This window comes from Diabrotica undecimpunctata, chromosome 2 (assembly GCF_040954645.1).
Source record: "Diabrotica undecimpunctata isolate CICGRU chromosome 2, icDiaUnde3, whole genome shotgun sequence".
Classification (NCBI taxonomy): Eukaryota; Metazoa; Arthropoda; class Insecta; order Coleoptera; family Chrysomelidae; genus Diabrotica; species Diabrotica undecimpunctata.
This window is the reverse complement of record NC_092804.1, coordinates 118145619-118161224: the sequence shown is the minus strand read 5'-3', so window position 1 is coordinate 118161224 and position 15606 is coordinate 118145619. Positions and strand designations below refer to the sequence as shown.

At 32.3% G+C, this 15606-nt stretch overlaps 1 protein-coding gene across 2 annotated transcripts in view; it reads left to right on the top strand.

Moving 5' to 3' along the window:
• The window catches only part of Cbp53E (Calbindin 53E), a 579284-nt gene that overhangs the window by 458632 nt on the left and 105046 nt on the right, over positions 1-15606 (top strand). For both annotated transcript variants that reach the window (XM_072523348.1, XM_072523347.1), the window contains one exon: positions 13728-13773. In XM_072523348.1, coding sequence (XP_072379449.1) covers positions 13728-13773 — 46 coding nt within the window. The remainder of the gene's footprint in view (positions 1-13727; positions 13774-15606) is intronic.

The window sequence follows — 15606 nt, the reverse complement described above, 5'->3', positions numbered from 1 at the left end:
TTTAAATTGTTGTTTCTTTTTAAACCCATCCAGATCATTTAAAGACCATCTTAAGTTATCTTTTACCGATTCCGTCCATTTTTTTGTAGTCGTCCTCTTTTTCTTTATGTGCTAGCTTCAGTGTTTATTAATGCTTTGGTAACTATTCCTTCCTGCATTATCGCTACGTGTCCAAGGAATCTTGGTCTTTCAATTTTCGCAATGTTTGAAATTTTTTGTGGTTCATATATTTGTAATATTTCATTATTTGTTTTTCTTTCCTGAAATGCCCATCTTTAATACCTTCATTTATTTTTCTTAGTATCTCTCGCTTTCATCTATCTAGCTTTAGATGGTTTTGCTTAAGATCCAGGTTTCGCTATCATAAAGCACCGTTAGTCAGATAACCATTGTATATATTCTTCTTTTGTTCCTCTGGATATTTTCTTTAATGTCAGCATCTTATTTCAGCACTGTTACTACCTTTAGCCATTATTTTTTCAATGTCTTATGTCTCTTCATTTTTGTTTTTAACGCTACTTTCAAATAATCGAACTGTCCAACTATATCAAAGTTATATTTCTTGTCTAGAGCAGATAATTTCAAAACTATCTAAAATGTTCATTATTTGCTCTCATCTTCATATACTTTGTTTTGTTTTCATTTACTTCTAGCCCATACTCTTTTAATTCTTTCATATTTCTCTTAATTCTGTTAGTATTGTTGTTATTAGGGCAAGGTGTTCCGCGTATTCTACGCATTGGTGTCTGTGGTGGTAGATTGAGCCTTTAGTGTGTATATGGCTCTCCCTTGGAATTCTTGCCAGTATAAGATTAACAAATACAGTAGACAGGTGTCACCTTGTTGCAGGCCTCTAGTGATATTAAAACTGTCAGAGACATGATCTTATATCATAACTTTACTTTTCTTTCCATTCGGAAGGGATTAAGTTAACCGTATTCTTTTATTTAAAAAGTCAAATGTTTTAGAGCTGCTCTTTACTCATTTATAGTAATCCCTTTAAGATCCTCTGATCTTTATTATCCTTTCGGCCGTTCTATGCTCTTTTGCATAAGAGGAAAATATTGTTCTTGCGTAATATTGGTACGTTCTGTGCGTTTATCAGTTTTGTATTGTTTATGGGTCAGAGAATAATTTTGTTCTTAGCATCCTACTTTTGTAGTTATTTTGAAAAGTGTTTTCTATAATTTTATTATAGTAGTTTATTTTTATGTCTTCCCTTCTTCCTTCTCCTCTTTATTTTTATAGAGAAATTGTAAATAAAATAAATACGCAAAATATAATTCTAAATAATATTTACCCTATAAAAAGTTTGTCTAGCTTATTTGTCTTTCACTGATAAGAATATTCCAAAGAATAATAGTTTATAGTAAAATCATGGTCGGTTTAGGTATGTTTAGAATCAATATCTGAAGTGAAATTAAAAATCTACGGACAGCGTGACATTATTAATATTATGAATGATGCTCATTCAGGCAAAGATCACGAGAGAAGAAAACATTTTAAATAAAAGAAGCATAATTAGGCAAATTTAAAAGAAATAAAATAAATTTTAAATCACAAATTCTTAAAATGTAAATAACTTTACACCAATTGATAAGTGATACTATAAACAATACGAATAACGAACAAGTCGACACCCCCATCGAACAAGATTGTAACTCAGTTTTCGCGATTTTACAGGAGAGGCAAAAAACGAAAAGATGTATTTTTAAAAAATTGTAGCGAAATGAGTAAACTCTTTTACACTAATGCGAGACGATATTTATAACATAATGAGGGATTACTTTGAGATGTATGTTTTGTAATTTGATTAAGTATTAAAAATCTTGAGTTTGGTTGAGATACAACCTTGAGATTAAACATGACTCTTCGTAGAAAAAAGTTGTAACTCGTAAAACCATTTTACACTCTCCGTGTTAATTATTTTTTCCGTTTTACCATTAAATACCATTAAAAGGTTGTATGTTTGAAGTTATTGGCAATATAAATAAGAGAAAATTAGTTTTTATGGTATATTTAAATGAAATTTCAACTCGTAGTTTTCACAATTTAAATTGGAAATTATAAATCTTACAAAAACAACAATATTCTACCACTACGAATAAAATAATCACTATGAACGAAATAAAATAATTATCTCAAATTTTTATTCGGAGTCTGATGGTTGAATATGTTTAGGGTCACAAAATTTTAATTGTTTATAGTAACGGTGATATATTTCGGGTATGACATTTGACTTACAAAGGCTGTTTAAATCTTTATATTTGTCTTTCGATATGGCGAGAAAATTAGAATAAACGGGAGGTATATCTGTCAGGGTGATACGCTCATTCTTATCTTTTGTTGACTTCCTAGCTGAAGAACGTTGAGTTACAGGCATTTGTTCTAAATTAACGCAGTAATTATTTTCGGAAAGAACGTCATAATTAACGTGAATTATTTTCGCATTTTCATTGCGGATCTGTAAATATTTAATTTCAGACCATTTTACTTTATTGTTTTTAATATCTAGGTCAAAATTAATATGGGTGTCCTGAAATAAATTAAAATTTAAAATTTGTTTTTGATTTATTTCTGTTACTGAATACGGCTTGCCTGATGTTTTGGCACATCGTATTATGGTTATCCATTGTTCTGGAACATATACGATTTGATGTTTTTTACGATTTGTATCAGGGCATGCATTGAATCGCCCTCGTTTTGTGAATCCCCTACTTCAAAAAACACGTGTGTAATATTAATGTTAAACTTTTTCACTGCAAAGGAGTACATAGCAAAAACTATTCTATTTTTGTTTTGTCCTCCGCAACTATCCGAAAAGAAGAAAAAGTCTGTAAATCCCTTTTTGACTTTCATTTCAATAAATAAATATACAGCACTACTAATTTCGTTAGCACCTTTCCGGCCAACAGTCTCATCCCAGACATAGCAGTGTCTTTCATTGTCTCCTAAATCAAAGACGGCGAGTTTTCGCTTATAGTATGATGCAGAAACTTCTGACATTGGAGTGGATAAGATCTTCTGGAGATCAAAATATGCCACAACTACTGAGTTACTACATTGAGCAAACTTAATTTGCGTTTTGAATTCGCACACCACAGTTTTAGAAGCGATATGATGAGTACGATAAAGCTGTAAACTTTCCCTTTGTTCAATCGAAGCTCTTTTATAAATATCACATGTTGCGCATAGATCTTTCTTGTGTTTAAAGACATCTATGTTAAATTCATTGTAGAATACTTCTCGATATTGTCTCTTGGTGGCTTGTATCTCTGGTGCATATTCATTATCATGTAACCACTCTTTATAAAGTTGATATAATTTGGGAAACGTTAAAGATTCGTCAAAATATTGTTTACGGCTACGAGCCCTCACGTAAAGTGACTCTACAACTGGTATCTGAGCAAAATGTGTCCTCACACTTTGTTTAATAACCTCAGGTACTTTGTTTGGGCGGTTTTCGTGACGGCCTCGTTGATCGGCTAGTGAAACACAATCAGTTACTTCCAAATCAATCTTTTTATAAATAGTGTTAACCCACGTATCTGTAATATCTAGAGTATCGAAAAACATTTTCTTACATACCTGAATTTTATCACCGTTTACCAGAAATGAATATTTATATGACCAGCGGCGCCTTGAAGTTGCAAGTGTTGCAAGTACTGCTTAGTTTTTAGGTATTCTTTCAACACAGTTATTTATAAAGTGTACTTGATGATTATAATTCCCAAGACTCCAAAATTGTGAAAAAATCTGGTTTCTCATTTCTAAAGATAACTTTTGAATACATTTTTTGGAACAGTTCTGTGTACACCCCTGTTTCATTTGCCTTTCTCGGATTAGTTGACCTTGTTGATTCGTAAATGCCAATCCTAATTTTTTTTCCTTTTATTCAAGTTGCATTTCCAATTGTTAGTATTGCGTGTCTACTTACGACCAGAAGTACATTTTCCCGGCATATCTCGTTTCTTTTTCTTATGCGAATTATGTTATATATCAGTAGCACTATATTGGGTTTGTATATTTAGGTTTGTTTTTGGTTCAACCTCATCTATTTCTTGTAGATTCTTTTCCTTTTGTCCATCCGAATAGCTACTACCTACAACAAAATTATTTTTTTTATTTCTACCTGAAGACCACAGAATAACAATAGAAACAGAAATTAATAATTTGTTACAAAAGGAAATTGTGGTCGTCTATTAACAAGAAAAAAATAAATAGCAATGGATATTCTAAAAACTGACATCTTACCTTTATAACTGGAAGGTACATATTCGGACACATCGGCAGAGAAAGGCTCTCTATGACCACTAGACTCTACATCACTACCATTCGGGTCTAGAAATTTGCTACAACCAGGCCGTAACTTTCTTTTAAATTCGAATAAATCATTGCCATGTTGAATAAGTATTTCATCGGATGATACATTTATGATGTATTTGCACATAAAGGGTTTTCTGTGACATCAAAATCTTTTATAACAATGTCTTCCAAAGTTTTCCATCTCGCCAGAAAATACATTTTGTTCCATATCTATAATAAAATATAAACTACTTATTTTTACTTACAAAATGATAGTTATGATAATTACTTACCAGGTTCAGCATCTATTTCACTATTTTTCAAAGATAATTCTAACATACGCCTATTACGACTCATTTTGAAAATATATCTCGATATTGAAACACTTGTATAGTCAAAAATATCAACTAAATTAAATAATGTACAAGTTACATTAAGTTACACGTAAGTGGGATATATCGTAACTAGTAGAACACAAACAAAGCAGCAATTCATATAGCATATGGGATTCCCCGGTAAACTATTCATACAACAAGATTGACTTAGGGGATACACCGTATGTTTGATTACTTTATAAATTAAACATACGTGCAACAAAGCTGTAACTTCTTTAGCAACCTTATTAATCGTCAAATATATAGAAACTAAAAATTTGACATAGGGAGTAACAGTGTTACTGCATTTTTACTCTAAAATGGCACACGTGACTTAAAGTACATCTTTTTTCAACGGGGGAGAATTAAGCTATGTGGTTTATATTGACGTGTGCGCAATTTTTCACTGAATTCGCCTGTGTTGAAATGTGAAAATAGATCTAACTTGAGTTACAACCTTGTTCGATGGGGGTCTCGAAGTATGCTTCCATATAAAATTTTACGTTATTACCATCAAATTTTGACCACATTTTTTTATAGTATAGTAAAGTATATATAGTAATATAAGAATATAGTATAGTATATTACCATCTAAAATATATATGTATAAATCAAATTTCAAAGATACATAAAATAATGTAATTTATTGGTATAGTAGTGAAGTATAAATCAATCGAAATCTAGTTCAATATGCATAAGATCAATACGTATATTAAATCATTTTAGGACAAATTGTCCTGTTGATTTTAACCCAGTACATAGATAGAAAAAGCGAGGCGAGGTCAATAATACATACCTACTGGAAAACAAATAAATTGTTCGGAAGCGTAAAGCGAACACTGCTCGAGGATTTATTAACGTTATTGTAGCTGTCGGCTTTCGCAATGTATTATTTTGATGCCACAACAAAGTGTTCGATATAAATTGCACTTTTAGCAATATTAAAAAATATTTGACAATATAACATAGAATTTTTAGATATATGATGAAATTGTACCAAAAAATCATTTAAGAATCATCAAGACAATTGGATCGAAAATAATTTTGTATCGTGGCCTGCCTATCGTTCGTAAACTGTAAAATACTGTACTATGTATTTCTATGTATTTGCCTAGTACAACGATATCATCAGGAATACAATAATTTGTATCGATCTCTTAAGGAGAGTTCCATTCAATATAATGCATATTCATTTGCCTGACTGCTTTTCCCAGGCAATATTAAAGACGTACAAGCGTATGTCTTGCATTATTACCTTTTGTCAATTTAACTAACTTACAGTCCATCTAATTTACAAACCGTTGCACGTCATTATCTACGTCAGAGATACGTCAACTACGACATAGTTGCCAAAGTATAAAAAAATCCTGAATCCATTTTAAAACAAATAGGTCACATATTATTATTATACTCTTTACAACGACTATTTAAATTCTTACGTGACATTTTTGAAATAAAACACTCTAATATTGTTGTAAAAAGAACAGATTTTATTAAATAGGTAAAAATATAAAACAAAAGGTATTAACTTTAAAATTTAAAATAATAAAGTACAAAAAGTGTCAACACCGCAACTGTCAAATAAGTGTTACCAATTTATGCCAAAATTTCACCTTCGTTCGATTACAGTCACAGTGTGTTCCGAACAAATGTTCTTTATAAAAACGCTTTATAATGCATTTATACAAGTTAAATGAAACATATTGTTGTCTACTTCTTTAAGTTAACATTAATAGAAATCTTTAAATATTAGTTCTACGCGTATATAATAAAATATGTCTAGTGGCTGCAATGCCAGTGTACTCGGCAAAGTGATTCTAAAAAAGAACACACCTACCGCCTAAATATTTCGTGTTGGTATCATGTGACGTCACGGGCTATGACGCCGATGACGTGCAATGTTATGTAAATTAGATGAAGTATAGATAAGATTTTAAAGTCTATTATTGCATTATACACGGTGGGCCAAATTTCTTTAGAACCTATTTTCAATTTTGAGGAAATTTCAAACCTATATTGAAAGCGCATATTTAAATTAAAATTTACAAGACTAACGGAAAAACTTAAGAGGGGTCTAAATAAGGGTCATTTTTATAAAGACTTACTTTCAAGGTCGTTGTAAGGGTCACCCTGTTAATATTTTAAATCAAAAATTAGTATTACTATTAAAAATATCCGGAAAGACTACCCTTAAAATCGTATTAAAAAATTTTAAGCGTCTAGAGCAAAATAAATGACATTTTAAACGGGCGTACGTAGTATTTTTATTTAATTTATTTTTTTTTTATTTAAAAGGTATTACAAGAGTTTATGGTGTTGTTTTGGTAGATATTTTTGATTGCTTTGATTATTCCTAGATGTATCTCTTTTGCATACAATAAGTGTAGAACCTGTTTTAATTTGACCCTGTCAAATGCCTTCTTAAGGTCTACGAAACATAGATATGCCAGTTTGTTGTGTTTTAATGATTTCTCTTTTACTTGCCTGATTATAAGTACAGCGTCAATGCATGATCATACCAACATAAAACCTTGATGTTCTTCTGCTAGTGTTATAATTTTTTTCAGCTTATTTGTTATCACATTTGTCGTTAATGTTAGTGTTGTCTTCAATAAAATTAATTCCTCTGTGATTTTCCGGGTCCGATTTGTCTCTCTTTTTGAAGACATGTATTAGGATGACTGATCTCCATTCTTGAGTAATTTTGTTTTGTTCTAATATTTTTTGGATTAGTTTTAATAGTTGTTTAGTCAGATATGGTCCTCCTTACTTTAAGAGTTCGTTTGGTATTCTGTCCTCTCCTGGTGATTTTCTATTTTTTAATTTCCTTAGTTGTTTTTTTTACCTCTTCGTACTTGATATTTACTTCTTCTCTTGTCGTCACCTCTGGTGTAAGTGGTTCACTATCATCACTTTTAGCAAATAGGTTGGTATTAAAAGTAGTGTCCCCATGTTTTCTTCTGAATGTGTTTCGTTTTTATTAATTCGTTCATCTCTTATTTTTTTTCCTGTGATTATTTCCAATATTTCTTTTTATGTTCCGGACAAGTCGTGTTCCAGCTATTTTTAGAAGCTCTGCCTGTGTTCCCTTTTTATTGGCCTAAGTAAAATATTAGTTTCATTTCTGATTCGTTTATAGTGGTTGCATGTCTAGTGTGTTTGTTGTATTCAGTATTGTAAAAAGGCTTTGTAAAGGATTTAATACATACGGAGAATATATTATGAAAGAAACGCTGAAAGCATGACAAAAAGGCCTTATTGTTTTAAAGACTAAAAAGAATTGAAGATTAGTAGATGACTCTTCGCAAAGCCTAACTGCACCATTCAAAATATTTTGGATATATTTTGGTCATAACGTCAGACATAGACTATATGAAGACACTTATCATTTTCGGTTCCACCGAAGACTACGAGAAAGGTCTTTAACAAGATGAATTAGCAAGATTACTGTAAGTTGCATATTACTTATGCACGATGTAAAAGAAATGATCAGAGACAGAAATATATGCAGACGGACCACTACACTTCTTCCAGGGAGTGTAGTAGTCCAAGAGATTGTTTACTTGTTAGTATATATTTTATTTTATCGCCGTCTTGCCACCAAAATGATGATTACGTTGTAAAAGTATAATATGTAATCCACATTTTAAAATACTTTCTAGCAAGATAGATGTTAAACAAAAATATCATATCATTTATTAGAGTGTAGGTAAAGGAATAAAATATAAAGCAGCCTTTATCATTTCTTAAACTCGATCTTTGGTGTAGCCGTTGGTTCTATCAGCAATATAATTTTAATGTCATCTATGCTGGTAAAACGACGGCCTTTTGTCACAAGGAGCTATGTCTGGCAAACATGGGAGTTGATGCATCATTATGGTATCGTTTTTGGCCAAAAATGTACGAATAAGCCATGAAGCGTGAGCTGGGGCATTATCGTGATGCAAAAGCCATGAATTGTTTTTCCACAAATATAATCTTTTTTTTTTGGATTGTTTTAAGCAAATGGAGTTCAACTTGTGTCACCAGAAGTGACCAATCACGACGCAAATTGTCACTCTGGCCGGCCAATCACAAATAGTTTTATTAACTTGTTATTGGTCTCCCGGCGGAAGATCGCTGCTAAATTGCAAACACAAAGTGTATAAAAAGACAGCACATCTTCAGATCGAGATCTAGTTGTCTATATCACTAGCCCCTGCTAGACCTTGTTGGCCGAGTGTCTTTACTACTATTCTGCGTTTTATTATTACCTGAGTGAATATGTTTTCGATTTAAGAAGACGTCGAAGCGAAGACGATTCCAAAGCTTCTTAGTGTTTAAGTGAATACGAAGCCGTGTGGCTACGAGATCAGTCAGACCACAGGAAATGCAGGAACCAGCAATTGTTGACTAACGGCCTACTTTTTGTCGAGGTAAAGAAAAGTCTGGCAACGAACTTATAATAACCTCGCAGAAGCCGCCTAGCAGCTCGGAGAGAACGCTCTCTGGTCAGATAGACACGATCTTTGAGATAGGGAAAGACATGTTGTCTTATAGCTATTTCAGATCGTAACACTGGCAGAGTGTTCCACTGGTTTACTGACGGTCAGAAATAAATAAAAGCCCCAAGTGGACTTGAAATTACTTCTTACTTGGTGGCCGAGCTGCGGTAACACTTTGCTACCAGAAACCTTTTTTGAAAATAATAATTTTGAAATAAAATTATTTCTTGAGAGATGGCGATACGGAGTGAAGGACCGTCAAAGAGTCAACACTCTGCCGACGTTCCTGTACTTGTCGAGGAGTGTGAACGTAGCCACACGGCAAGGTGTGAAGTGCCGGCATCTCTGTAAGACTCAAGGCATACACTATGCCAAGACTACTTAACAAATATTCATGTAAGACAAATTAATGTAAGAAATAAACCTCGAACTATTAAAGTATTCTGGTTGCTGGTGGCACCTTGTCGACCACAGAGTCCCCGGTAAACTTCTTGCTAAGCGGAAGCCTAGATCACATAAACTCCACGAACACGAGGATGAAGTCGAGAAACCTTCGATCCTCGTCCAGAGCGGCGGCGTATACCATGCAGAAACTCTGAATACCTCGGAGGATGCTACGGCCATACGACACTTGTTAGTAGTACCCTTTATCAAACGTTTGACCTTGTGGCAAAAATTTATCGTACAGTCTATCTATCTATCTAATTAGCCTTCTTTTGTCCATCTTTGGACATAGGCCTCGTCAATCCTTTTCCATTCTTCTCTGTCTGTCGCTACAGTCATTCTTGATATCATCTGTCCATCTTATTTGGGGCCCTCCTCTGCTTCCTTTATATTCCCACGTTCTTCAACTTATAAGAATTTTATTCCATCGGTCTTCTTTTTGTCTTATATTGTGTCCGGCAAATCACCATTTCAATTTTGCAACTTCGTGTCTAACATCCCTCACTTTTGTTTTCTCTTTTATCCACTCGTTTCTCTTTTTATCCATTATTTTATGTGCAACATTTGTCTTTCCATTGCTCTTTGGTTTTTTATGATTTTGTTTATGTTTGCTTTTGTAAATGTCCACATTTGGGAACCATAAGTGAGAACAGGGAGTACGCATTGATTGTATACTTTGGTCCTAAGATGCTGTGGATATCTTTTGTTTTTAAGAATGCAGCTTAGTTTGCCAAATGCCGCCCATGCCAGTCTAACTCGTCTTGCTATCTCTGCTGTTTGGTTTTCTTTGTTAAGTTTTATAGTTTGATCCAGATAGATATAATCCTGAACTTATTCTATTTCATCTTACCCGATCCTCATTGTGATGTCTTCATCTTTATTTGTTATGATTTTAGTCTTGCTGTAACTCATATCAAGGCCTATCTTTCAAGCTTCTACGTCCAGTTCTTTCATCATTTCAAATAATTCTTCTTTTTTATAGGTTATCAATGCGATATCATCAGCGTACCTTAGATGGTTCAAGCGTTGTCCACAAATTTTTATACCTTTTTCTTTCCATTCTAATCTTTTCAAAATATCTTCCAGAGCCTGATTGAAAAGTTTCGGTGATATTGTGTTACCCTGTCTCACGCCTCTATTTATTTGTGTTGATTTTGTTCCTTTATATACTTTAATTGCTGTTTTGGCTTCCTTATATATAATGGCTATTAGTTCCGTATATCTGTGGTCAATTTTGCTGTTAATCAAAGAACTTTTCAATGCCCAATGTTCGACACTGTCGAAAGCTTTTTCGAAATCTATGAACGCTATATATAGGGGAATGTGGTATTCATTTGCTCGTTCTATAAGTATTTTCATACTTAGTAAATGGTCACTTGTGCTGACTCCCTTTCTAAAACCAGCTTGTTCTTTCGACTGGTATCCGTCGAATTTTGTCGTCAATCTATTAGTTAAAATTTTTGTTAGAAGTTTATACATTACATTGAGAAGTGTTATAGAACGGTAGTTTTTTATATCTGCTTTATCTCCTGCAATATGCCATTAAAATTAAAGAACAAAATGAGCATAACTAGAATGCCTTCACTGGGACGATTGAATCTTAGTTTCGACGCGATATTCATAAGCCCATATTTCGTCACCTACTATAGTATGTTTACCATAAAGCTTTGTTAACATTTTACACGCTTTGTTATATTTTATTTAATTTTCTACGCAAAATTTAATAAAAATTCTTTGATAATTTGTTTAAATAAATAAAAATTGACGAACTCATAAAATCGCCGAACCTAAGTGGCTAGTAGCCAATGGTACAATTAGTATTGGACCACTACACTCTCTCCAAGGAATGAAGTAGTCCAAGAAATTGTTTAATTCTTAGAATATATTTCGTTTTATCGCCGTCTTGCCACCAAAATGATGATAACGTTGTATAAGTATAATATGTAATCAACATTTCAAAATAATTTCTGGCAAGATAAATCTTGACAAAAATATCCTATCATTTATTATAGTGTAGGTAAAGGAATGAAATATAAAGCAACCTCTATCATAAATCCGTCAATACATTTTAATCGAAAGAGACCCTATATATCTCTTGGGATATATCCCGTCTATAAGGCTTTACGCCCACATATCTCTAGAGGAACAAATCGGTAGAGTTAAGTATTGATTTCAAGGTGTTGGTAAACAGTTGAAATTTAGGGGCTTCTCTTTTGTAATTGTAACATGACTTCGACTTTATAACATATAAAGAAATATAATTTATTTTTAATGTCTTATTTCTATAACAGTATGAACTAGAATACCTAAAGTGATTGTTTACATGTGCTTTATTTTAATACTCTAACGAATAATATTTTTTTTAGGCTATTCTCTTTCTATTCGTACCTTATCCATTATCGACGCTGGCTATTAACATGGAAATTCGTATCTTGTTGACGGATTCTCTAAATAGTTAGAGAGACACCGAAACACTCGCGCAGGTTTTGCATTCAAGAGTTTTATTTTCCACCCGGACCCCTCCTTCCAACCACTTTTTTCGAGAGAATAAATAGCTAGAGGCAAGGTTTACTGTGTCTATAACATGACCGAGTATTATAGTATCCTTTTTTTTACTACAAACTTAAGTTCCTGTTTTTTATCCATTCTTTCCAGTACTTATCTCTTCGTTATATGGTCTTTCCATGGTATTCGAAAAACTTTCCTAATTATTCACCTATAGAAGGCTGAATGTTTTTCAATATTGTAGTTTTGTTAGGGTCCACACTTCTACTTCGTATGGTAGAACTAGGAATACGTAACATTTGATTAATCTGATTTTTAATAGTAGTGAAATGTGTACATTTTTCAACGTAATAAAACTTGATCTTGTTTTTTCAATCCTGGACGTAATATCCGTTGTCATGTTTCGTTCATTATTGACAATTCTTTCCAGGCATATAAACTTCTCTACATGTTCTATAGGTGTATAGTAAATTGTACAAACATTAGTAAATTGTAAATTTACTAATGTTTGTATTTTGAGAACCATTTCCGAAGTGGAAATTGAAACGCCAATAAACATAATTTAACCTTTAATTGTGGCTTATTCCCGGTCATTTCAGGTACTATACACACCCTTTGTAATAGGTTACCTACTTATAATAGATCTTGTAGGTCTTTAAAGCTGCTAGGTTTATCAGAACTGTTATCTGAACCTTTATTGTTATTTATTCGCGCTCCATTCAATATTATGCCTTCTGTAGCTCCATAAAGTACAACGCCAAAGATCACTTTTAGTACAAATTAAAAAGGGTAGATGACATTACACATCCTTGACAAATTCCCTTTTTAATTGGGATGATTTATAGTCTATATAGCCGTATCCATCCCAGCTTGCGTGGAGGAGGAGTTCTGAATTAAGTAGGAGCTCTTCTGTATTTCGCCAAAAACAAATGAATATGTAGGATAGATTTGAATAAGGTCTTACCAAATAAGCACCCGTGTACCAACTGAGGGCATGGTATAGAACAGCAGCTATTGTCATCACTGTATTAAGGCTGCAGTGAAATGAGTTCTGCTGCTGGCTTGATAAGGCCCTTCTAGAAATCTGTGGATCTGTCTAATCGCATCTTCAATTAACTCTTGAGAGAAAAGTACTAGTGTATTAAAATTTGGTACATAAGTTCCTATACTCTCTAAAAGTTCATCAAAGATGAAGAAAACTGAAGAAAAATATGTAGAGCCTCGTGATTTTTATATATTTCGTTTAGACATAATAACACGCTGTGTCAAATTTAGGGTCAAAGTATGCATTTTTTTAAGTTGTTTTATCAGAAATTTATAAAGATGGTATTCCCAATTTTTTGTTAGCTTGTTTATCTGTTAATATTCAAAATGATCTGAAATTTAATAAATGAAAACATTACTACTTGCATAGAGTATTTTATTTTTTATAATGATCTGAAATTAGGATTAATTTGGGACAAATTCTGTTATCCTTTGATACAACTTAGTAGAGTTTCACTCAAAAAAATTTTATCTATAGAAATTTTTAAATCAAGAAAATAGCAAAAAATTGTTTTTAATATTTTTAATTATTCTAGTAAGATTTGTTTCTCAATAATTTTGTTTATTTCAGATTACTCCCAGTGAAAGAGAATTTCTTGTGCAGACAAGTATTTAAAGTAAGTAGGAAGAAATAAATTAGATTTATTTCTTATATTTCTTAGTAAATAAAAGACGTTTTCGGAAACAATAATTCAAATTACTAGTCTTACATAAGGATAAAATTTACATTGTGTATGGTTAATACTTAAAATGAAAAGTAAAATTTTATACTCTTTTTTTATAAATCGTTCTATTAAAATAAACAAAAAATTTAATATTAAAATTAATATTAGGACCATAGTGCTGCTAAAATAGAAACTGTAAATCTTTAATGTTAAATCTTAAATCTGTTATTTGGCAAAATAATATTATTAGCTGTAAAAGGAGTATTATTATTATAAAAATTTTCTTCCTCTTCTTTTTATATACCTAGACATGACTGTCTGTTTTTCAATGTGCCTTCAGTAAGTTGTCGTTCCATCGTTTTCATGGTCATTCTACCGATCGTGTTCCTTAAATAGGATTCTACAATGATTGGAACCGAAGATATCGTCACAAACCAAAATAACAATTTTAATTTTTTTGAAGTTATGTTTGAGTTTAGGGGTCTAGAAATTTTGCATATGCTGCTATGAAGTGGCACTATATAGTGAAGAAAATTTATTAAAAAGCGGAAATCCTCTGCGGTTGATAAGAACTGAAGATATACTCAAAAACCAAAATAACAATTGTAATTTTTTTGAGGTTATGTTTGAGTTTAGGGGTCTAAAAATTTTGCATATGCTGCTATAAAGTGGCACTGTATAGTGAACAACATTTATTAAGAAGCGCAATTCCTCTGCGGTTAGATAATTCAAAGATATCTTATTTTTTATGTATACTGCAAAGCATTCCAATATTGTAATCACTGGGTAGGGATTTCTTTGTCGATGTTTTTTTTTTAATGAGCTGCTGCAGTGCCATTATGTTATCGTGGTCCCACCCACCTCGCTTCTTTCGTCTTCTAAGTTATTGTCTTTCTTCTCTACATGAATTGCTTGGTTAAAGTATTCTACTCATTGATTTAATACATCTTTCCTTGTTAATAGGTCAGCATTCGAACTTCTACATTGGTTTGTACTTGTCTTGAATCCTTTTCTGTTAATGTTAACTGTTTTATAGAATGCTTTAAATTCTTTCTCCTTGTTAATGATTTTTTTTTATTTAAGTTTCTGATTTAAGTAACTTGGTTATTTATTTTATAAATCTTCTTTTCTTTTATTTTATTTTTCTGGTAATTCTCTACAGTTATTCTAGTTTGTCGGGTTTTTCTGTTGTTGCATTGATTTTTACGAGTAAAAAAATTCTGTTCCTATTTAAGGTTTTGCTACTGCTTCAATATCTGCCTTTATTCTGGTCCAGTAGGAGTCTATATCTTTCTGGCCTGATTCCTTTACATTTTATTTCCTTAGCCTGTTGGTAATAGTTTTATAGTACCGTTGTGTAATTGTTGTATCAGTTAGCTTTACCACATTATATTTCCTTTAACATCCGTAAACTATTTTTTGAAACCAAATTCAGATTTTTGCTTATACGTATAAGCGGATACACAGACGCACTATACGTGAAATCAAATCCTAACTGTCTTTTTCCTTTTAATCCGATATACTCTGTATGAGTACTAGAAACCAATTCGCTAAGGATTTTTACTTAGTTGAGGAGGTGGAATGCAATTTTTAGATTCACCATGTCTCTAATACCATCTTTATCAACGTCTGTTTTGCCTTGCAATTCTTAGAGGGCACAGATTAAAGCAAAAATCTGAATTTGGTTTCGAAAATTGGTTTACGGATTTTAATATCAGATGTCGCTTTTTGCGTCCATACGAAGCCATATTAGAGTTGCTTCCTAAGACAGAAGAGTCTTTTTTC